Below are 20,612 nucleotides of genomic sequence, written 5' to 3'. Positions count from 1 at the left end.
AACGCGGGTTGATTGTTGGGATCTGGGTCTAACTTTGCGTTCGGTATCCCCTCTCCCATTGGATATGGTGTAGAACGTGGTATCTGGGCCAAATGCGAGTAGAAAGGATGGCCACTATTCGCTGGTGATGTTAATGACATCAACCCCTTTTACAGGGTTAGACCCTGCCACCACGTCTTGGTGTATTACACCAGTCGCACTAAGTGATATCAGTACTATCCCGCCGGCCGTTGATAGGGAGATTTGCCCAAAGCGTACCTTGGTCTGGGAACAGCCATCGTTGTGGTCTAGGCAAAATCCTCCTTGGCAGATTTCGCAGGTGCGAATAACCTCGATCATACAGCGAGTGCACTGGCAGGAGGAGTTTGATTAGAAAGACGTGCATCCTATTAATGACATGTATGGAACTATAACTTACCGTGGGCCCGCACTCCCAGCAGTCTCTGGCAACACATTGCCTAGGATGCTGTCAAGATAGTCAGCTTACAGTTATCAAGGAGATGTGCAGAGTCTATGCTGTAAGGAAATCCGTGCCCGTCGCTAAGGTATTGTAGCGGCAAGGGCTGTGAAAAATGTAGAGATAGCGCTCCAGCAAAGGGCAACGAGGCATACTCTTCATTTCCACTTCATGTGGAAGGAGCCTGGGAAGTGAGAGCGAATATTCCAGCCTCCGGTCACGGATCGACGAGATAATTTCGACATTCAATACAGAGACCATCAAATACCTTTAAAAATTCGCACTCCTTGGATTGTTCCATGCCAGCAAACATACCCGGCGGCTGATATGCAGTACCAGGGGTTCTGAGAATCTCAGGGTCTTGCAAGCAGTCGGAGCACCACCATCGGTTACATCGGCGACACAAGCGATTCCGGACGCAGTCTTCGCATTGCATGATCAGCGTAGGTGATTCATTCTTGTACACCGCGGGATTCTTGGCGACGGCGATCCGAGAAGAATGTAGTGGAGGGGGTGCAAGCAGTGGGAAATACTCTTCCGGAGAGTAGCCCCAGACAGCGGGGCCTTCAGGAGCAGTGCCACATCCTTCACATCCTCTTGGTCCAAGCGCGACGGTAGCAATTGCTGGTTGAAGGTATGAACCTATCGGCTTGGAATTTTCCCCAGTGAAGGAATTCGGATCATGTCTCGGGCTTCGGCAGAGAACGGCATCGAATGAGATTAGTCTTTCACAGAGTTGCAATGTTTGGGCCCATCCATTGGTTATTGTGCCTTTGAGTACCTGACCAGAAGGTTTATACCATTCGTGGCGATGCTGAACATCCTTTTCCGAGTGATGAGGGTGATATGCGTGGTTTGTGTGGTGGCCAGTCTGGGCCAGGTCGGGCCGATGCCGCTTGCCAAGGGTCGTCTGGTGGCACGAAGGCTGATCAGAATCTTTCGGACTGAAATGGTAGATGCCCTTCAGTCTTGGCGTGCCCTTTGCGCGACCAGGTCTTACCGCATACTGCAGTGTCTGCATCAATTTACGTTCGTTCAAGTTCAGACAGCCACGAATGGACAGGATGGAAACATTGAAACGATCGTTCAAGACAATTTCGGCGACTAAATCCGCTGGAACAGAAAGACCGTCCAATATCAAGGTGCGGACATCTTGGAGGATAGCTCTTCGTCCTAAGTCGTCGAAAATTCCTCTAAGTGGGCCGGAGTAGAACTCATCTTCAGTTAGAGACTCGTCGATGCGTTCATTCCTCCAGACGGTGCCTCCGCGATCGATGGGGCTGATAAGCGGGACTTGGGCACCACGAGACTGGGTCAAGTCCAGATGACGGAAGACGTAAGGCGTATCCATGACAAGAGATCTCATGGTCCTGTTGGTCGATGCCAGGGAGAGCAATGACGCGACTGACATGTACGGGGCCAGATGGTCGATCACAAGGGAATTCGACAAAATGTCTGCCAAGGCAGTACAGTTTCGAGATGGTTTTCGAGCAGTCATGCTGCTATAGCGCACAAAAGAATCATCTATCAAAGGCAGGAAAGAATGGTTGCTTTGCTTGCGTGAAGCACATCCAACCAAGTGGACTTTGTACGCTTCCATAGCACCAGCGGTGACGTTTTCGGCAACGGGAACCGTCGGTTCAGCTTGGACTTGCTGAAGCGCGGCCCTCGCCTTGACCAGTTCAGCCTCCAGGAGATCGATAGTAGACTGCAGGACAACCGGCATTGCGCTGGCGTTGATAGGGTTAATAGCCGTCAGTAGAGTAGCCCATAGCTCCCCCTGTGCCATATCACCCTTCTGTTCCAGCAACAAAGGCGAGCAGGGAGGTGAAGTGTAACTGCTGCAGCAGCTGCAAACCAACAACTGCCAGAGAGTTGAGCAGGAGCTTGTCAACTTTCTGGTTCTAACAAGACCAGCCTTCGACACGTGTAAAAAAGTATCCGGATGCTGTTGAAGTTAAAACTTTGGGCTCCAGGCCAAATGATGACAACAGACAGAGAAGAGGAGCCTAAAAATTAGAAAGAAAAGAAAGGAAAAGGGAAAAAAAAAAAAAGGTTGTCAACAATTATGAAGTGGAAAAGGATGCTGAGGATCGTGTACGGAGTAGAAACAGTTGCAGAAGACAAGAGAGCCGAGAAGTTTGACTCAGGTGGCGACGCGATATTAAATCAGGGAGACTTTGGGGGGGAACAAAGCGAAATCTGGGGGAGTTTGCAAGAGAGCTGCAAAAAAGCAATATAAAGCTTGATGGGGATGATAAGAGTAATAGCGGAGCGTAAGAAGAATTGGATCGTATTAGATATTATGATTAACTACTGGCCTATGAACGAGGCGATGGTTGGGAAGCCAGAAAAGAGGCCACCTGTTGGTTGGCATCTGCTCCAGAAGGGAGGACAAAGACCCAAAACCTTTGCGGTGAGAGGAAAAGGGAATGTTCAGCAGAGAGGCCCAGGATCATGGGGCCGCAACAGTGGAAGCAACGTGGGTTCTCAACAATCAAGGAGAGCTCCAGCTCGGCATGCGACCAAGACTAACGCATGTATCAACTAGCTCGCTGGACTAGTGAGCTGATGGCGGGATGGTTTCACTTGATGGTTGAATGGAAGGGGAGCTCCCTTGTCAAAATGGTGCAGCGGCAGTATTGGCCAGAATGCCGGCGTCGCGAGGATGCCCCATCTTGTCCGTATAAGTTACTCCGTACAGAGACACACATCGAGGCCATGGAGGAGTCCCGGACACACAGTTGGGATGCTCACGGGAGGCGTCTGTTCCCGCATAAACTTCAGCCTTCACATGCAACTACAAGGGCGCGACATGTAACTCATCTCAAGAGGCGAAATGCAGCAGAACGGGTCAGTTGCATCTCCCGCATCTTGAAATGACCGGCATAACCAAATAAGGCGACAAGACAAACCCACAGGGGCCGGCAGACACCGAACTCACTAAACCACCCAAGCGATCCCACACACCAGATGGGCCTGGGGTTCTCGGCGTGCATCCTTACTGTACATCATAATTTATACCGCTTCGCCTGCGCTGGGCGGACAGTTTGGCATCACGCTTGTTGAGACAGTGGGCAACGGGCTCCACCGCCAAACTGCCAACTGCCAACTGCCAACCATGGAGTCCGGAGAACCCCCTTCAGGATACATAATGTATACAGGGAAACCCGACTGATAATAGTAACAGGACCCCGACCTCCATCAAGCTTTGCCTGACGTCCTCCCGTTCGCAGCTTGCGTGGACACTCTGTCAGCCCGACCGCCTGCTCTGCCCTGGCTTCCACACCCCCCCAAGGTGGCCGACCATTCATCATCAGCGCTGCGAGAGGCGTGCATAATTGATGGGTAGTGGCACGTCTGGATTGTGGTGTTACTTTTCATAATAGAAAATTGCTTTACTCTAGCCCGCAAGATGATTTAGATGATATTGTTCATTACTCATGTTTCAACGAGTCCTCATTTGCCGCAAAATTTAGAATCTCATCGGGATGCCGCTCGATTTTCATCCTAGCAACGAGATCGTAACCTTGAAACCCAAGAGGTGCCATGTGCATCATTTCATAATGTACAGTGAGAAGCCCGCTTGCCCCACAGATGGCCTCGTGAGGCAAAACGCATGTAATCCTGGTTCATTCTAGCTTTCGTGGCAGCTACTTATCTGGTTCTTTTCGGTCGATACTGAAATAATATAGCATCTCGCGCGGGGGATAGGCATTATAATTGATCCTGTTCGCTTCAAATATACCATTCATGTACCACCTACGCTGTCTACTTCCAGAGTTTTCCAAGACTGACCTCCTTGTCGTCATGCTTGTTGAGGATCTTCGCTGTCGCAAGGTCGAAGTCTTCTTGCGTAACATGTACACGTCGCTCTCGTAGGGCATACATCCCTGCTTCGGTGCAAACTCCCTTAAGTTCTGCGCCTGAGCACCCGTTCATCTTCTCCGCTATCTTTGTCAGATTGATTCCACGGGTAAGGTTCATCGAGCGGGAGTGGATTCGGAGGATGTCTGCACGTGCCTCGACACTATATGAAGCCCCAGGTGGTGAGATAGATGCGAGAGGAGGAAGAAAGCGATCACTTACCTCGGTGGTGGGAACTCAATCTTTCTATCGATCCGTCCCGGTCGGAGAAGGGCAGGGTCAAGGATATCCAAGCGATTCGTCGCCATAATAACCTTGATGTTCTTTGTCGGCTCAAAACCATCTAATTGGTTGAGAAGTTCCAACATCGTTCTCTGTACCTCAGAGTCACCTCCACTGCTCCCTTCCACACGACTCGATCCAATGCTATCGATTTCGTCCATAAATATGATGCTGGGTGCATGTTCTCTTGCCATGACAAACAGCTCTCGGACCATTCTACTCCCCTCACCAATATACTTCTGCACTAGCTCGGATCCACTGACGCGAATGAATTTGCAGTCCGTGTGGTGAGCAACCGCTCGAGCCAGAAGCGTTTTCCCAGTTCCTGGGGGGCCATATAACAGGACACCCTTTGGCTGGGCGATACCTAAGGATTCAAAGAGCTCGGGGTGCTTCAAACCAAGCTCGATCACTTCTTTAATCTCTTTGATTTGCTGGTCAAGACCTCCGATCATATCGTATGTACTATCCGGTACTTTTTCGACCATCATAAGGGAGACGAGGGGGTCAACGGACGAAGGTAGCATCTTCTCTAGCTTGTACGAGTCGGACATTAACGACACACGTTTGCCAACCGTGAGTTTTGCAATATCGACACCATCGGCAACATCGACGACTGCACCTTGTTAGCCTCTTGTAAAAGCGAAAACTCAATAGATGTGAACTCACCGTATTTGCCTTCTGGATGGACTTTGACCAAAACCTTTTTCGTCGACATCACCTTCACAACTTCACCGACGTACGAACCAGGCTGTTGCAATAAGCCCAATTCCTCCCGTAATAGCCGTACTCTCGAGTTGTAATCATTTCTCTGTGCTTCTAATCGTCTCAAAACAGCCTGGCCCTTGATGATTTCGAGCTTCATGCTCTCTATCTTGTTGCGGAAGTAGTTGTCAAGCGCCATTTTGACGACGATGCGGAAGGGTGATATGGGAGTTGGCTGAAGTAAAAACGGCTATGCCAGCGACAGGAACCGAGAGAAGTGAAACTATGCCCGTCCTTTCTCTATAGCTGGCGAAGGAGAAGCGCGAAGTCGAATGGGAGCCCAAGAGGCGAATGTCAATGGAATGCTTGTTGTCCGCCTGTTGCTGGAAGCTTCAGGTCATGATTAGTCAACAAGAGCTTTGCCAGCGGCACACTAGCCACGAGAACTATTCTAGAAGCGGTTTGGCGCCTTGAGCTTCTGGCGTTAACATCCGAGCCTTGCGCATGTGTTTGTCCCGTTTGTTTATGGCTTGATCGACGTTCGCCGGCATGACCAGCAACCATCACGACGTGAAGGTCATGCGGGAGGTTTTACTGAAGGATTGCACCATGCATCCATGACGGATTCCTTTTGTGGGTAAACCAGGAAACTGTTTGTGCAACAGACCCCAAGACTGCCGGTTACGCTATCTGGCGTCTATAAACACTTCAGTTTCGGCGTCTCCTCGACAACCCTGCCCACTGAGAGCCGCAGTTTAGCTACCATTGCCGGGCGTCTATCCACTCAGCTGGACTCGCTTCTCTTCAATGTTGAAGAATTAGTTGAGGTCTTCTGTTACTGCCTCTGATATGCACAACTTGAAGCTTGCGTATGAATCAAATTCCCAGTCTGCAGACGTGGCTCGCGTCCTACTTCCTAGCTGAACTTAGCGTATTTCCAGGGCGAGACCATGGCTTCCCACAATGGTGACAGTGACGCTTTGCGCGAGATTTCTGGTTCCTCTTCAGCATCCCCCACCGAAAGATATATCAGCGAAGGTCGTGGCAGCTCATCGGGAGAGGCGAGCATACCACGCCCAGGACCGTCCTATGGTGCGACTTTTTGATATCCCTTTTTTTGCGACTTAATCACATATGTTAGCTGATGGTTTTGAATCCAGGTACCATTGACCGGTCCCCATTGGCTGTACCGTTAGAAAGCGGGCCGGAGTGTCAAAGCTTTCAAGCGTCATCAAGCGTCCCTGACTTCTTGCGAGGTCCAGGACTTGACCCTCAAAATCCCGAACGAACACCTAGAAAACCCCCCACAGTGCGACGTGCGTCGTCTAAACCTTACAGAGGTCAAGAATTTTCAGTTGATGACGACGTCTCCGAATATGAAGAAGATAACGCCTTACGGAAAGCATCTTCAAGGACTCCAGCCAGGCCGTATGGAACATTAAGGAGAAGGCTCAACCCGCAGTCACCTGTCCTGCAGCAAGTCGAGTCCGGAGATGAGGACCAAGCGAACAATCAGGATGACAGAGATGATTCAGGATCGCCCGAAAACAACGGCGGTGATGACAATGGTGAAGATGACGAGGGAAGTACTAGTGATGCCGAAAGCTTTACTCTCAAAGATCGTCAGCAGGCAATTAACCAAACCCACCCATTTGGCATTAGAATCTGGAAGCCTGCTCTATATAAGAAATTCCGCTCTGTTCAGAGAACTGCCGAAGGAGACATCCATTCTGCGCCTGGAGAAGGGGTAAATAACTTGCTTTTTATTGTTAACCTCTTGTGGACAATTCTTTTCGGGTGGTGGCTAGCTCTAGTTGCCTTGCTTGGCGCGTGCGCCTGCTTTTTGGTAGGTTTTATGCCCGACGCTGCCGCATACGGGAAAGTATTCTTTGGCCTTTCGGGGTACCTAGTGTACCCTTTCGGGTCTTTTGTCCGTCTTCAGTCCGATGAAAACTATGCTGAGGAAGATGAAGGTGAAGGCCGAAGCATCAGTGAGTACGAACAATGGCAAAGTGGGGATCTAGAACACGGCAGGCTGTTTTTTGGTCCAGTGGGCCGTCGGTCACTAGTTGGTCGCCGAAGAAATAGCCTGGACTCCTCAGGAGAATATGAGAGTCTCCTTGGTCGCCCAGGAAGAGGCCAGCGATCCGACAGTCCAACTTATAAGAACAAAAGACGTTTCTTCGGCCGAGGGGAATGGACCTTGGGAAGAGCCATATTCTACAGTTTCTTTTATTTGCTTGTTGGACCCCTAATGCTTGTCGTGTCACTCACATGCTGGATGCTGGTTTTCTGGATACCAATGGGCCGTGTAATGATTATCCTACTGCACCATCTGCGTCGACATCCTCTGGCCGTCTCATTCCACTTGGACAGTACATACACGAGATCCCCTACGCACCCACCCTCGTCCATTCTTCTCTGCACATATCGAGCTGCCGGGCTCAAATATTGGAAATATACAGTTGACGGGACGAACATATTTTTCATCAACCTGCTAGGGGTTGTCGTTTTTTCCATTCTGGATTATTGGCTCCTCCACCGGACTCTTCAAATCGAGGCGTGGGTTACCAACACTGGCCTGATATTCATGCTCGCGCTTCTTTCTATTATTCCCTTGGCATACTTTATCGGACAGGCCGTAGCATCGATTTCTGCCCAGTCATCAATGGGTCTTGGTGCGGCTGTAAATGCCTTCTTCTCAACCGTTGTGGAGGTGTATCTGTACTGTGTTGCTCTCACCGAAGGAAAAGCCCGGCTTGTGGAAGGTAGCATTGTCGGCAGCATCTTCGCCGGAATTCTCTTTCTCCCAGGACTGTCCATGTGCTTTGGGGCCATCAAACGCAAAACTCAGCGATTTAATGTCAAATCAGCTGGTGTTACCTCAACGATGCTTTTGTTTGCTACTGTTGCTGCATTTGGCCCGACATTATTCTATCAGATATATGGAAGTGTAAGTCCATAAACATGTTGGAAGTTTACCTTGCTGCGAAACTAATAGCTTATTTTTTAGCATGAACTCTACTGCCATCCATGCTCATCACCACGTCTACCAAGTGACAAAGACTGTCGTCGATGTTATTTCTCTGAACTCCCTTCCTTTAAGAATAAGTTCTTCATCCAAGCAGTGCAACCTTATTCTTGGTTTGCTGCTACATTGTTATTCCTCTGCTATGTCATTGGTCTTTGGTTTACCCTGCGCACACATGCTGCAGTAATTTGGTCTACTGAACTTGATGAAAAAAAGGTAGCTCCTCCGCAAGAGCCTCCAGGGGCTCCCCAAAAAACACATGGTGCTGTTAATGGCCGACAGCCGCCTCAAGGACACAACGCCAAGGGGTCTGTTCGAGACTCCCAGCTCTATGCTCGCATCCTGGGACAATCCCTAAAACAAGTCGGCCTATCACCCAAGGATGATGATGAGGGACTACAGCAACCCAAACAGCAGCCAGCTAGTGATGGACAAGCCTCTCTTCCTCATGTCGTACCCCCAAAGAGCAACGAACCCCACTCTCTTAATCTGAGATTACCAGGGCTATCTGAGGAGCAGAATGAAGTCTTCGTTCGCCAAGTTACCGAAGTAGCAGCGACAGCTGCAACCTTCGCCGCTCGTGATGCATCTCGACACCCAAGGAAGGCCTCGGTTACTGCTCATACTTCCGGACCGCATGGACATAAGCCCGTTGTTGGCCAGCCTGGCAGTGCCCCTGAAGATATCAATGAAGCTGCAGTTTTCCATGAGCCACATCCACCAACCGGTGGGCACGATGCGCCCAACTGGAGCAAATTGAAAAGCTCCGTTATACTTCTCAGTGCTACACTATTATATGCAATTATAGCAGAAATCCTTGTCAATACGGTTGATGTGGTTCTTGAAAGCGTTGATGTAGATGAAAAGTTCCTTGGGATTACGCTCTTTTCGCTCATTCCCAACACAACGGAATTTTTGGTAAACGCTCATGTTCCAATCCATTCGATATACGGAGGATTTACTAACCTACCCTGTGCACTGTGTAGAACGCTATTTCTTTCGCTATGAATGGCAATATCGCTCTCTCAATGGAAATCGGCTCCGCATACGCCCTTCAAGTCTGCCTTTTACAGATCCCCGCTCTCGTCTTATTCAGCGCTATCCACAACCGATTCTATGTTGATCCATCTGAGCTCCTCAGCCATAGTTTTAAGTACGGCTCCTCCCTCCCAAAACGTCTCTTTCTTCGAGTACTGCCCTACATCGCGTTTTATCTCACTAACACTCAAACTAAACAGTCTAATTTTCCCGCAATGGGACATGATTACCGTGATTCTTTGCGTTTTCCTGCTTTCGTATGTTTACGGCGAAGGAAAAAGCAATTATTTCAAAGGCTCTATTTTACTACTTACGTATCTGTTTGTAATTATGGGGTTCTTCTTGACAAGGTATAATACCATGGAAGCCAACGGTGTTGATCGGTTCGATACCTTGGCTTTGGGGAGAGGGGCTGTACTACTTACCTCTCCGAGAAGTAAAGGAATGTGAGCTTTGCGTATCACAGAGGGCAAGCGGATGATATGATGGTGACATTGGTGAGGATAAGTTGTGTAGGGTGAACGTCTTGCTGCGGCGTGCTGACCGAGGCACTCTGTATATCTTTGAGAAGGTTACGTTAAAACAAGGTGATGCACATGACCTTTTTTTTTATTTTTTATTTTTATTTTTATTTTTATTTTTATTTTTTTTTTGGGGTGTTGGGGGGGGGGGGGGGGGGGGGGGGTGGTTTCTATAGTCATATCCAAAGGGGCTTGTTCTGTATGATAGCTAATTTTTACTTTTTAAGAGTCCGGTCTCAACAAAGAATTTTGGCATTCATTTTCTAAGTATGCATTGATTCGTTTTCTCATGGTCCCAAATTCGAGACTTCCATATAATCCTCTAAGACCACCAGTCCAAAGTCCTGATGATGCTAAGTACTCCAGCCTACGATTGCCGCATCCACATTCTTCCGGTATTCCTGTTGCTGGTAGCACTGCTCCAAAAACACTTTATACTTCACCTCTAGCAATGCTTTTTCAAACTTATCCTTTGTCGGATGCACTGCTTTACCAGGCTTGCTCATTCGGTCCATAATATCCCACAAGTCTTCAGTTTTACCGTCTTTATCCGCACTGGCAGCTTTAGCGCCAAGCATAGCAGCACCGTGACACACAGCTGCATGCACATATCGAGGTATCAACACGGGCATGTCACAAGCCGAAGCAATAAGCGACATAAGGATATCATTCTGGCACTGGGAGCCAGACATAAAAATGGACGTGATATTGTGACCAGCTTTGTTCATAGTCTCGACAATTTGCCGTGTCTGAAGGGCGATGAATTCTAGAGTGGCATAGTAGTAGAGAGCAAGGCCGCTGACTGACTTATCGCTCGATAAACCGATAACGGAGCCTGACATGGTAGGATCTGCAATTGGCGAACGGTTGCCGAAGAGGTCGCCGTAAAAGAAGAAATGACGACCCAAGTAAGAGACACTAGGAGCATTGGACTCCGCAACTAATTCTTTGAGATGTTCGTTGAGGTAATCGTAGATGTTTGTGTGATAGGACTCAGCGATCGAGAGCGCTTGATTGAATGCAGGATGGGTTTCGATAACGTGCTTGAGCAGTTCGCCAGTGGCTGATTGGCCACCTTCAGCCATCCAGTAGCCCGGGATAATCGTGTCGCGATATGGACCCCACACTCCAGGGACAAAGACCGGATTAGGTGACATGGCAAGATGGCATGTAGAGGTTCCAGCCACGGCAGCAAGTCGCGTGAACGCTTGAGTTTTGTCATTCTTTGCCGCATCGGAGCTGAGTAGATCAGCGCTCAGTTGAACCTTTGCACCAACGGTGCCGATCCACCCAGCGTATGCATCAATGACACCACTTCCAACAGCGATTCCTGGAGGGAGACCGAGCTCACTCGCGGCCTTTTCACAGAGCGTACCAACCAACTCTCCAGCACTAAGATATTCTCCGTTCTATGCAGGTCGTTAGGCTGGAATTTACTATATTGTACGGCGTATATTGGCGGGTGCTGGGTCAGAAGGTAGAGGTAAATACTTACTTGGCCAATGACGCCGCCCATTCTCCTGAAATTGTCCTTTGTAAGGTCCTCCAGCCCGATGTCCCTCAGAAAATCTTCCTGCCACCCCTTCACGCTGCCATCCACACCGACAGGGACATATCCCTGCTTGCAGACTACACTGCAAAAGCTCCTCTTTTCATTTCCTGTGGCAAGGTGGGTCAAAGCATCGGCGAGATCGTAGAACTTGCACCGGTCGAAAAGCTCCTTCGGCATGTTATTTTTCAGCCACAAAACCTTAGGAATTTCCATCTCGATGGACATCTTCCCTCCCACATAGCGAAGCAAATTGTGGCCTGTAGCATTGATCTTTTCTGTCTCTTGGACGGGTCGATGGTCGAGCCACAGGATGATGTTGCGCTCGGTATCAAAATTGGGACCAGTCACGGACACGGGCTCGTCGGTATCCTCTGCAAACACTGCTAGGGAGCAAGTGGCGTCGAATGCGATACCTTTGATTGATCCTGGGTTAATGTTGTGCTGACTTATAGCACGCTGGACTGAAATGCAGATGCAACGCCAGATGTCGGTTGTAGATTGTTCCTACGTTTCGATGATCAATCAGCATATGCCAGTATCAGGCGCTAGGTCACAAGTCTTGGAGAGAGAGAGTGCCATCATGACGATGAGCGGACACCTACATAGTATCCCTGCTGGGGCTGCCATAAACCAATATTTTCTGAGGCTAAGCCGACGATGTCACCTTTATCATCGATGATGCAAGCGCGCGCGCTTCCAGTTCCCACGTCGACACCGATAAAGTGATCCATCTGGACACTGATCTCGTTGCGAGGATCCATGCTCGCCTGCCTCGACGACGCCTGGCGAGAGGAGCGGCGGTAGGGGAGGGATGTTGTCATTTTGAAAGAGGGTGGGAGAGCAAGTTTTGTAGTTGAGTTTCGGGTCGATATTTGGCTCGGCAAGTGCCGCTGACGGAAGTGAAGTTGGAAATGTGCCGCGTGGACTGCTGGCTGCCAAGTATGCCTGGAACTGCGATCGAATTGTTAGAGCGACTGTGTCCAACTAAGTCCATGATACATACGAGCTTTGAGCAACCTTGGGTCGACGGTCAGGAGGACGCGGCAGAGGGTGAGGTAATTCGCCCATGCAGCCCTCGCGGTCTTTGCGCTACGTACCTCTGGTAAGTTCACGATTAAATTGCTCTGTTCCAGCTCCAATGTCAGAACAACATCCAAAGCAGCGATGGACTTGACTGAGCAAATGATGGACGGATTTGCTTGCGTTGTATGTGTACTGAGACAGCTGCTTTGGCTGATTTTTGCCCAGAACAATGTCTTACCAAGGGCTTTTTAAAAAGGAATTTCTCTGTCTTTGTCTGCCAGGTCACCGAAGAGAGATTTGAGTGTATCAAACCCGGTGGATGCTTGCATCAGTATCCACACTTTCTGCAAAAGCTTATCTCGACCGACATCTACTGGAGGACTCCGTTTCCAAGAGCAGCCCCCCCTCCCGGAGTTACCATGTCACAACGCATTCACTGCTCGACGAAGGGTCTGCATCAGTCGATGCGACTGCGATGAAGCCCAAATCCGCCAGCGGAAATGGTGAATCCCAGCCCCTGTGATACGAGATAAGGCACTTCATTACACTGCATTGCGTTGTATCGAATGCCCAGTCAGGGCTCGTCACGCACACCGACATGTTATCTCAAACCAGTGCCCCAAGCCCAGATCTCCAGCGGCACTTCCCAATCCATCCTCTCCGGAGCTCGCGGCCGAACTCGAGGGCAGCTTGATGTGGACCATTCTCCACAAGCGAACCCTGCCACTTCAACTGATCAGCGGCACGAATGCGTTCAGGTGACCCACTGGCGGAGACCCGAGGCAAGGCTGGAACGCAGACAAGGCCAATCACGGCCATATCTTTTCCAGCGCCGACCATCGTGGCCGGGGAAGCGTGCGCGTTGGCTCCGTCAAAGTCCGCCCCAGAAAACATGCTTGGAGGCAAGATTAGATAAGATAATCCCGGCGACTTGTTTTGCCGGCGCCGTCCCCCCGGCCTAGGGAATTCCAATACAATACGGTAAAATTCTGAAAATTTTAATAGCTAGACCAAAACTGGAATAGCTAATGCGATATCATGCCTTTCCATTTTAAGACTAGCGCTTATTGGCCAAATATCGTAGAGACGGAATACGGAGTACACAGGAGGGAAGAGCTTCGCAGCTCTGATGTCGGATACAAGTCTGAGGGAGACTGGGAAGCCCACGAGCACCGCTGCCTTGAAACTTCCAAAGGATCTCGACAGCCAATTAGGCTGCCCGGTGATTAGTTAGAATGCACTGGCCTGAAGCTCTCTCGTTCCTCCTCATTTCCCTCCTCTCCTTCGTATCCTCCGTGGCGGCCTCAACTTCCACTTCACCCCAAAACACCGACATATTCTACTGGCCGCTCTCCGCATCCTCTCCCTCACAAGCCTCCCGGCTCGCAGAAGTTTCCTACGATCCCGTCACTCTCCAAACATCCGTCCGCTCATATACTCCACCCCAAAAACAGTCAAATGAGGACCTACTGCGCATTGGCCTATTCACCGATGCGTCACAGGAGCACTGGGTGGGAAGCTTAACGTCCTTTTCAGCATTCAACAACAGCGCAATCACTCCCAATCTAAGCTTATATCTCAGCCTAGATAATGAGGTTTATAGCGTCGCGGTTTCTGCTTCGGCCTTGTCAGCTAGCGAAGGGAATCAGAATCTCAATGTCGAGATAGTCAGACCGACTCCCGCCCCCACACCGCATTTAAACAGACCCATTGTACTGAAGGAGGATGGAAAAGAAACCGAGGAGATTATTGAGAAATCATTTATACAAAAGTATGGACCTGCTCACCAGCTTTTTTCCCCTTTATTCTACCACTTCAACTACGCTTCCTCTGTGCAAGTCTGACAAGTATCGTTTAGGTATTGGTGGGCTATCCCAATTGTATTGTTCTTGGTGATAGGGGGTGGAGGCGAGGCGAAATGAGCCAGGTCCTTCCATCTACATCACAAAAGGCGTGGATATAAACAGAATTCAAAAAAAGTTACCAATTGATCCTCTTGGGCATTAACTTGGTTCGATGGAGCTACAGATCTAGAACTCAGAGATACCACATACACACTGCAAAACGCAAAAACTCGTTTACTGGCTTCACCCTTCCAAGTCTTGTGATAGAAGACTCGACCAAAGCATTCTCCAGGCTTTGGACGGCAAACACTAGATGAATCTGTCACGATCCGACTCCCCATATGTCTCAACCTTAAATTTCTATCCGGAAGTTCAGAGATAATTGCTGAACCCTCAGCCAATTTTAGCTTCCTTTCGGCTGCCGTCTCATAGTTGAGCCCTCTCGCTCAATTTTTTTTTAATTTTTATTTTTATTTTTATTTTTATTTTTTTTGGATTTCTTCATGATTTCTTCAATATCTGCAAACTTCAAGTTTATCTTTCCTTTCTTGCATTTTGTGCTTCGTGGGGTCTCTATTCGACTAACAGCTGCTGGATAACTTTCCTCTCGGGCAGATCGTCTGGCCTTGAATGAATTCCATTCTGTTGAATATGCGAGAGATTTCTCGACATACTACGCGGATAACTCATAAATCTAGAAGACATGAAATTCAAATTTTCTGGTGTGGTAAAGCATTCCGAAGCCTGCACGGGGTATTTTCACCTGAGATAAATTTTATGCTCTCCGCGTCATGAAATCCTATGGCACTACTACATTTCTTCATTTTCTGTGAATGAGTATTGTTATTTGCGAGAAGAAACTGAACTACCTTTTCTCAAGCACAGATGCACTCTGTAGGTAGATGGAAACCCTCGAAATCCCCTTTCCCTTTACCAGTTGTATTGAGAGAGCTGGACAGTTAACTACTCCTCCGAAGATGAGAATAGACTAGCCCAAGTGCCGGTTGTTCGGGGTGGCTGGGTGTGGAAGCCACCCTACCCATTTTTTTTCATCTTCTGGTTTTTTCTTCACTTCGATGGAGTTTCCACTCCTCGAAAGTCGTCGTTAATGTTGGTAGAGCTATCTCTTGTCCTTCCCGCCTCATCCCGAGTGTCGCGCCTGGATTTAGTTCTGGTTACTTTGCCGCCGTCTGTACCATGAGGCTTCCATCCGTCCCAGGGTTGGTAGATATGATTTCGCCATCACCGTCGGCCACCCGCTCGACTGATCTCGTTGCTGGCAGAGTGTAGATGCTCCCCTTCACTCGAATTACATCTGAATAGTGCCCACCTCTACGAAAGGCCAAACGTTTAAGATTTTGCAACGCGGGGCTGAGAAATTTTAGCTTTTCTAAAGCATGACTGCGTTCAACTTTTGACTCCGTCGTTTCCGCTGCAATAGCTTCTAGGGTCTTATCATCGAGGTTCGTTATCACTTCAGGGTTGAAAATAAGAGGCAGTTTCTTGAGAATACATTGCTCAATGGCCAAAACCGCAAAATTGTCCACGACCGTTTTCATCGCAACCTACATGTGTAGGGTTATATTGAGATATTTGGATATGAGGGGGCTCCCATACTAACCTTGTAATAGGCCTCCATGTAGCATATCGCCTCCGATGCCGCGTACCGATCCATGTCTTGTTCTGTTTGCCGGGACAGGGCGGCCAAGAGGTCGTTTAGAGAAAAGTTTCTTCCTATGCACCGATTCCCATCGAAATTTCCCAAAGCAAAAAGTCACGTAAGCAAGTCTCAGTGTCTCTTTTGTTTCTCTCCTCACGAATCTTTTGGATATTATCTATGAAATAGTGGTTATAAGTGATTGGGTGACCCTTTTTGTGGGGCTGGAGAATCTCCAGGGCTTTTTTTTTCAGGGTGTCGGTGCAGCTCTCCATGGCTGTTGCTATGATTTCCATCTGAACAGCTTGCTGTGTCGTATCATCTGCACAATACGCTAGTGTGAGTTTTAGGAACTGCTGGGTCGCGTCTAATATCCTTTCAGCATAGCCTAGGATGATTTGCTCCCACTGACTTGCTTGTTCATAAAATAGATCACCGATTATCAGAGGATTAAATGTCCCGGGTAACTCCCTTCCCTTGCTTCGTTTCATTAGGGCATGGACTTCGCTGGTGAATTCGTCCCTTCTTATCTGCTGCGGAAAAGCTGAGTCGTAGGCGTACTGTCGTCGTCCAAGATGGTTCGCTTGTGTCCCTTTTTCCGCATATCAGAGGCGAGCTCTCCTAGAATATTGCTCACGACTGCACGGAGGCGATGGCTATATCCTGTCTCAGAACTCGCATCACCAAAAAAATCGTCGCTATACACGCCGTCGATGGAAGCCTGCACTAGCGAAGTGAATAACTGGCTGATGCGAATCAAATGCAGCCACTGTTCGTTGACGGTGGACCGCGATGGACCAAGTCTTTCTAAGGTTCTCTCGCAGGTCTTGATGCCCTCTTCCACGTCTTTCCTCAAATCAGGTAGCTCGGAGATGATGTGATCTCTTAAGATGGCGCTCAGCCGGGGCTTCAACGCGCCAATACCCAGGATAGATGGTGGAAGCGAAGTCCACGCTCCTTCAGAGAAGAACTCCTTTTCCTTTTCGTCGCGTTCCTCGGCTGTGGAATCTCTTGTCTGATAGTCGCGATTTCGCAAAACGTGCCAACCAAGCCGAAAGACGATGTCTTCGTTGCTTGCTAGGTCAACAAAACTCTTTTCGTTTTCAGATCCACGGTGGAGCGTGTCCGGCTTTGTGATAATTCCAAGCGTCCGAAGCCCTTTTGGATCATGATTCCTCGCGAGTTTCGTGATAATCTGGTTGGCGAGGTCATTTTTGGCAGAAACCACCGCAAGAATAATGCTGCGGCGATTCTTCATGTATGAGTTTACGAGCGAAGATATCATGGCAACATCCGATGCTGAGTGCTGGCGCGTCTCAGAATGAACCACCCCCGGCAGGTCAACAAGAGTCAGGTGTGACTGATGGGGCCCACATATCTCAACCCGAAGTATGTCGTCGCTGATTGACCTCGCGTCCTTATCAAGGCCCATCGCCGTCTTTGCAGCCTCTATGACATTAGGAACATCCGCAACATCTGCAATAGGTGCACTGAATGCTTTTAGCTTCTGCTTTTCGTCATCTGGTCTCTCACTGCCTGGAATTATTTCCACTTTCGGCTTTTCTTCATTTCCCCGACGCAGAACAAGTTCAGTTGCGAAACGCGTGCAGAGGTTTTCTTTGATTGGAAATCGAATGCCAGAGACGGCTTCGAGGACAGAACTCTTTCCGGATGATTGGTCGCCACAGACTATGAGTTGGGGTAGATGAACATAACGACCGATGCCCGCTGATCGAAGCGAGTCGATCACATCAAGTAGCTTCCCATGATCTTCGAATTGCAGAAGAATCTTCTGTGGTAAATCATTGACCCCATTCATCGTGACAACGATTAAAAAGACGATAGTATTTTTTAAGAAAGCAAGAACCTAGAATCAAGCGGGCAAGACCAGGCTACCTTTATAAAATCAATCCTATATGGAGTTCTCGATATATGCAATGAATTTATCGACCTTTTTTTGCTTTCGAAGTCCTTCCCTCCTCTTATAGAGGATGCGGGCCTACTTCTGACGAGTCAATATTTTATTTTATTTTTTATTTTTATTTTTACTTTTTTTTCTTTTGCTCTTTTGGACTCATCGCGCGGCAGCAAGGGAAAGGAGCTGCGGCTCTGATGTGGGTATTCCTGTGATGAGCGACCCATGGAGGCGCGCCACGCTATTCCAACCATCATCGCGGACAGCCCAGTTTGATATACATTGCAGGGCGCTACCAATCGGAGCTGGGAGCAACGTACCGCGCGTTGCATGCGCTGAATCGGTCACGGAAAGATAGTCAAGCCCAAAAATGAGATGCAGGAACGAAAAGGTGTAATTCTAGCAATTAATGCCTCTGGGGTATTGTTGTCCTTCAAACTCCATACATACAATGCTTAACAGAATAAGGAACACCATTGATCAATGCACCCCCTCCTCCATGCCACGGTCCGGGGATTTCAAATCGACGGAAAAAATATTCAAGGGATCGAGCTGTGAAAAAGGATCTTTCTCTATTAGGATGAATCCAACCGCCTCTCAAGTATCAATCATTCCCACATCCTGTAGGTTGCTGGTACCGACTGCTGGACCAGAACCCTTACTTGTCTCCCCCATTGAAATCTTAGCATCCATATCCAGAAACTTCTTCACCTTAAAGCCCTTCCCAGCGGGGCCCAGATCCCACCTCATCAACCCCCTATCAGTCAAGGCAATAAGTTCATCCTCACTCTGCGAAAATTTCAAATTGAAACACACCGCGTCAGGTTGAAGAACAATCGGTTTTAACTCGACGAAACCGTGTTCTGATTTCATATTCTCCGGGTAATATTCCCATTCCTTTCCCTGCTGGCCTTCAATGATTACTTGGGGGTTCAGCGCCCAAATGTAGATCACGTTCCAGTTTGCGATGGCTATCCGTTTTCCCCGTGGCGAAGTGGCAACGAGTCCGGAGAGGGAGCTTTCACTGTTCTGGTAGCCCCAAAGACGGGCCATGGCAACCCACTGGTTGAAACGTCTGCCGCGGTCCAGGTTGGGCACGTGTTGGCAGCGAGAAGAGCGACAACGAGCTTCTGAGCGAAGCAGGCAAGCAATGGTCCACTTTTCCGATTCATGACGTGCTATGCCGAGGGTGAGGTATTGCCAGCGGCACATTTGGCGGTATGAGTCTGCTTGGTAGGTTTCATGAGTACAGAAAAAGGGAATGCCGATGGAGAACCTAAGTAGTCTGTGGCCCAAGGTGACGTTGCAAGCGTTCTTCATCCAGCTGTGTCGTTGTTGAGCTGCGGTATCTAAAGCGAGCAAATCCCCGTATCTGTTGTATAGCGTAGATGACGGATGGTAATAAAGAACCTGAGACGCGTTATCATTCAGTTCAAGCCGTACGATAGGCGGTATGCATTGCAAAATGTTAGAGGCAGGGTCTGCATCTATGATAGGTTTAGAGCTGTACATTGCATCTATCAACTTTATTAGCATTTGATAACGATCGGACGCCAAGCAGGTGACGCAAGCACGGCCTTCTCGGAAAGAAAAATTGCACAAACGGTCGTACTCACACGTCCTTCCATCTTCCTCGACGGACGCGTCTTTAACTAAAGTATACATAAGCACCTGCCCCTGCAAGGGATACCGTTCATGCTGCCACGCTATGACTGCCATAGACGGATTCTGAACATCGATAGCGGTAGGGTGGAATCCTTCAACAGGCTGTAGCACTCCCACCGTAACCCGGGGCACCCTGGCGAACCCGGATATATCGGGATAAGTCACAAGATGAAACTCGGCCTGCCGATAAGATTCCAGAGCTTCCTTTGCAAATGGGTGAGCGCGTCCGGCTTGACATGACTCTTCGATCGGCTCGTATTTCTGGAGAACGGCGAGAGATCCATCCTTGCAAAAGACCGTCTTGATTACCTCCACACGCCCGGGTTGATCGTACGGCACCTCGAGAATGCTTCGTAGTTTTGCCTCCTTGGACTGGATATGATAAAGCAGCACACGGCTGCCTCCCTTCTCGACCAGGGCAGCATTGGGATCCTCGCCCTCGCGCAATGCCGAAGTACAATTGTCGATAATCCCACATTTGAAGATATAATTGGTCAAGTCAGAGTGGAAATTGGCACCATATAAGTGTTCCGCTGTGCGCGCCTTGAGGACGCGGAACAGCTCCTCGGTCTTCAGGTCATTGAGGGATGTCCTGGCGCCAGGAGTCCGCTTAAGGTGGTTCTTGATGACTTCACGACATGACGAAGCAATAGTATATAGTGTCTGACATGTTGAAGAGAGTTGAAGGAAGCTTGGGGTGGAACAATGAAATAAGATGAGCTGCAGCAACTCGGGTGGAAGATCAAGGAGCTCCAATGGGCGCAGGCGATCCATGATGCTGGATGATGCTGGAGAGAAGTAGAGACACAAGCAAGAAGGGGTTAGACTCGTAGATAAATTCTTGAGGGTTGGAAGAAATAATAAGAGGAGTAAGAGGACTAGTTGCCGGGCCGTGTGTCAAAAGCAATGCAAGGGATTGTTGACAGGTTGGATGCCACAGTCAGGCGGAATCTGAGGTGAAAATGGTGAGGTTGATCAAGCCATCTGCACCTCCATGCCACAATTAAATGCTGAGCCTTAGGAAAACCCCCTCAGAGCTGAGCAGCTCCTCCTGG

At 49.0% G+C, this 20,612-nt stretch overlaps 8 protein-coding genes across 9 annotated transcripts; 2 read left to right on the top strand and 6 right to left on the bottom strand.

Annotated features, from left to right (window-relative positions):
- Positions 1–641: 641 nt before the first annotated feature.
- D8B26_004647 (uncharacterized protein) lies at positions 642–2,939 on the bottom strand. The gene has a single exon (XM_066124548.1). The coding sequence runs from the start codon at positions 2,244–2,246 to the stop codon at positions 675–677; it is 1,572 nt and encodes a 523-aa protein (XP_065980629.1). The 5' UTR covers positions 2,247–2,939; the 3' UTR covers positions 642–674.
- Positions 2,940–4,000: 1,061 nt separating this feature from the next.
- RPT6 (26S proteasome regulatory subunit 8) lies at positions 4,001–5,666 on the bottom strand. Its single transcript, XM_003070415.2, has 3 exons — positions 5,276–5,666; positions 4,547–5,222; positions 4,001–4,487 (listed from the first exon to the last, which is right to left on the bottom strand). Exons 1-3 carry the CDS (start codon positions 5,508–5,510, stop codon positions 4,229–4,231), a joined length of 1,170 nt encoding a protein of 389 aa, XP_003070461.1. The 5' UTR covers positions 5,511–5,666; the 3' UTR covers positions 4,001–4,228.
- Positions 5,667–6,252: 586 nt separating this feature from the next.
- Positions 6,253–9,982, top strand: D8B26_004645 (uncharacterized protein). Its single transcript, XM_066124547.1, has 5 exons — positions 6,253–6,403; positions 6,472–8,264; positions 8,325–9,260; positions 9,329–9,495; positions 9,581–9,982. The coding sequence occupies exons 1-5, from the start codon at positions 6,262–6,264 to the stop codon at positions 9,828–9,830; spliced, it is 3,288 nt and encodes a 1,095-aa protein (XP_065980628.1). The 5' UTR covers positions 6,253–6,261; the 3' UTR covers positions 9,831–9,982.
- Positions 9,983–10,124: 142 nt separating this feature from the next.
- D8B26_004644 (uncharacterized protein) lies at positions 10,125–12,917 on the bottom strand. Of its 2 annotated transcripts, none has more exons than XM_003070413.2 (4): positions 12,551–12,917; positions 12,056–12,404; positions 11,397–11,957; positions 10,125–11,310 (listed from the first exon to the last, which is right to left on the bottom strand). In XM_003070413.2, the coding sequence occupies exons 2-4, from the start codon at positions 12,272–12,274 to the stop codon at positions 10,255–10,257; spliced, it is 1,836 nt and encodes a 611-aa protein (XP_003070459.1). In that variant the 5' UTR covers positions 12,275–12,404; positions 12,551–12,917; the 3' UTR covers positions 10,125–10,254. The 2 variants fall into 2 exon arrangements, with proteins under 2 accessions (XP_003070459.1, XP_065980627.1); XM_066124546.1 differs by having other exon boundaries at positions 12,056–12,398.
- A 662-nt stretch (positions 12,918–13,579) lies between these two features.
- Positions 13,580–14,562, top strand: D8B26_004643 (uncharacterized protein). Its single transcript, XM_003070412.2, has 2 exons — positions 13,580–14,247; positions 14,335–14,562. Exons 1-2 carry the CDS (start codon positions 13,712–13,714, stop codon positions 14,396–14,398), a joined length of 600 nt encoding a protein of 199 aa, XP_003070458.1. The 5' UTR covers positions 13,580–13,711; the 3' UTR covers positions 14,399–14,562.
- A 739-nt stretch (positions 14,563–15,301) lies between these two features.
- D8B26_004642 (uncharacterized protein) lies at positions 15,302–15,887 on the bottom strand. The gene has a single exon (XM_066124545.1). It carries the CDS (start codon positions 15,877–15,879, stop codon positions 15,496–15,498), a length of 384 nt encoding a protein of 127 aa, XP_065980626.1. The 5' UTR covers positions 15,880–15,887; the 3' UTR covers positions 15,302–15,495.
- Positions 15,888–16,503: 616 nt separating this feature from the next.
- Positions 16,504–17,796, bottom strand: D8B26_004641 (uncharacterized protein; the record flags this gene model as incomplete). The annotated part of the gene is made up of 1 exon (XM_003070411.2): positions 16,504–17,796. The coding sequence occupies one exon, from the start codon at positions 17,794–17,796 to the stop codon at positions 16,504–16,506; it is 1,293 nt and encodes a 430-aa protein (XP_003070457.2).
- Positions 17,797–18,237: 441 nt separating this feature from the next.
- On the bottom strand, positions 18,238–20,331 carry D8B26_004640 (uncharacterized protein; the record flags this gene model as incomplete). Its single annotated transcript, XM_003070410.2, has 2 exons — positions 18,238–19,409; positions 19,509–20,331. 2 exons carry the CDS (start codon positions 20,329–20,331, stop codon positions 18,490–18,492), a joined length of 1,743 nt encoding a protein of 580 aa, XP_003070456.2. The 3' UTR covers positions 18,238–18,489.
- Between the last annotated feature and the right edge of the window lie 281 nt (positions 20,332–20,612).

The sequence above is a fragment of the Coccidioides posadasii genome, chromosome 2, assembly GCF_018416015.2.
Source record: "Coccidioides posadasii str. Silveira chromosome 2, complete sequence".
Lineage (NCBI taxonomy): Eukaryota > Fungi > Ascomycota > Eurotiomycetes > Onygenales > Onygenaceae > Coccidioides > Coccidioides posadasii.
This window is presented reverse-complemented; position numbering and strand designations above follow the sequence as displayed.

Bases quoted from the DNA above. Each gene is read 5' to 3' on its own strand.
- D8B26_004647 (XM_066124548.1), bottom strand. From the start codon at position 2,246: ATGGCACAGGGGGAGCTATGGGCTACTCTACTGACGGCTATTAACCCT.
- RPT6 (XM_003070415.2), bottom strand. From the start codon at position 5,510: ATGGCGCTTGACAACTACTTCCGCAACAAGATAGAGAGCATGAAGCTC. The intron at 5,223-5,275 runs GTGAGTTCACAT...AACAAGGTGCAG, and splicing joins CCATCCAGAAGGCAAATACG to TCGTCGATGTTGCCGATGGT. The intron at 4,488-4,546 runs GTAAGTGATCGC...GGCTTCATATAG, and splicing joins ATTGAGTTCCCACCACCGAG to TGTCGAGGCACGTGCAGACA.
- D8B26_004645 (XM_066124547.1), top strand. From the start codon at position 6,262: ATGGCTTCCCACAATGGTGACAGTGACGCTTTGCGCGAGATTTCTGGT. The intron at 8,265-8,324 runs GTAAGTCCATAA...CTTATTTTTTAG, and splicing joins TCTATCAGATATATGGAAGT to CATGAACTCTACTGCCATCC. The intron at 9,261-9,328 runs GTAAACGCTCAT...TGCACTGTGTAG, and splicing joins CCAACACAACGGAATTTTTG to AACGCTATTTCTTTCGCTAT.
- D8B26_004644 (XM_003070413.2), bottom strand. From the start codon at position 12,274: ATGACAACATCCCTCCCCTACCGCCGCTCCTCTCGCCAGGCGTCGTCG. The intron at 11,958-12,055 runs GTAGGTGTCCGC...ATCGAAACGTAG, and splicing joins AGCCCCAGCAGGGATACTAT to GAACAATCTACAACCGACAT. The intron at 11,311-11,396 runs GTAAGTATTTAC...CGACCTGCATAG, and splicing joins TGGGCGGCGTCATTGGCCAA to AACGGAGAATATCTTAGTGC.
- D8B26_004643 (XM_003070412.2), top strand. From the start codon at position 13,712: ATGCACTGGCCTGAAGCTCTCTCGTTCCTCCTCATTTCCCTCCTCTCC. The intron at 14,248-14,334 runs GTATGGACCTGC...AGTATCGTTTAG, and splicing joins GAGAAATCATTTATACAAAA to GTATTGGTGGGCTATCCCAA.
- D8B26_004642 (XM_066124545.1), bottom strand. From the start codon at position 15,879: ATGAAAACGGTCGTGGACAATTTTGCGGTTTTGGCCATTGAGCAATGT.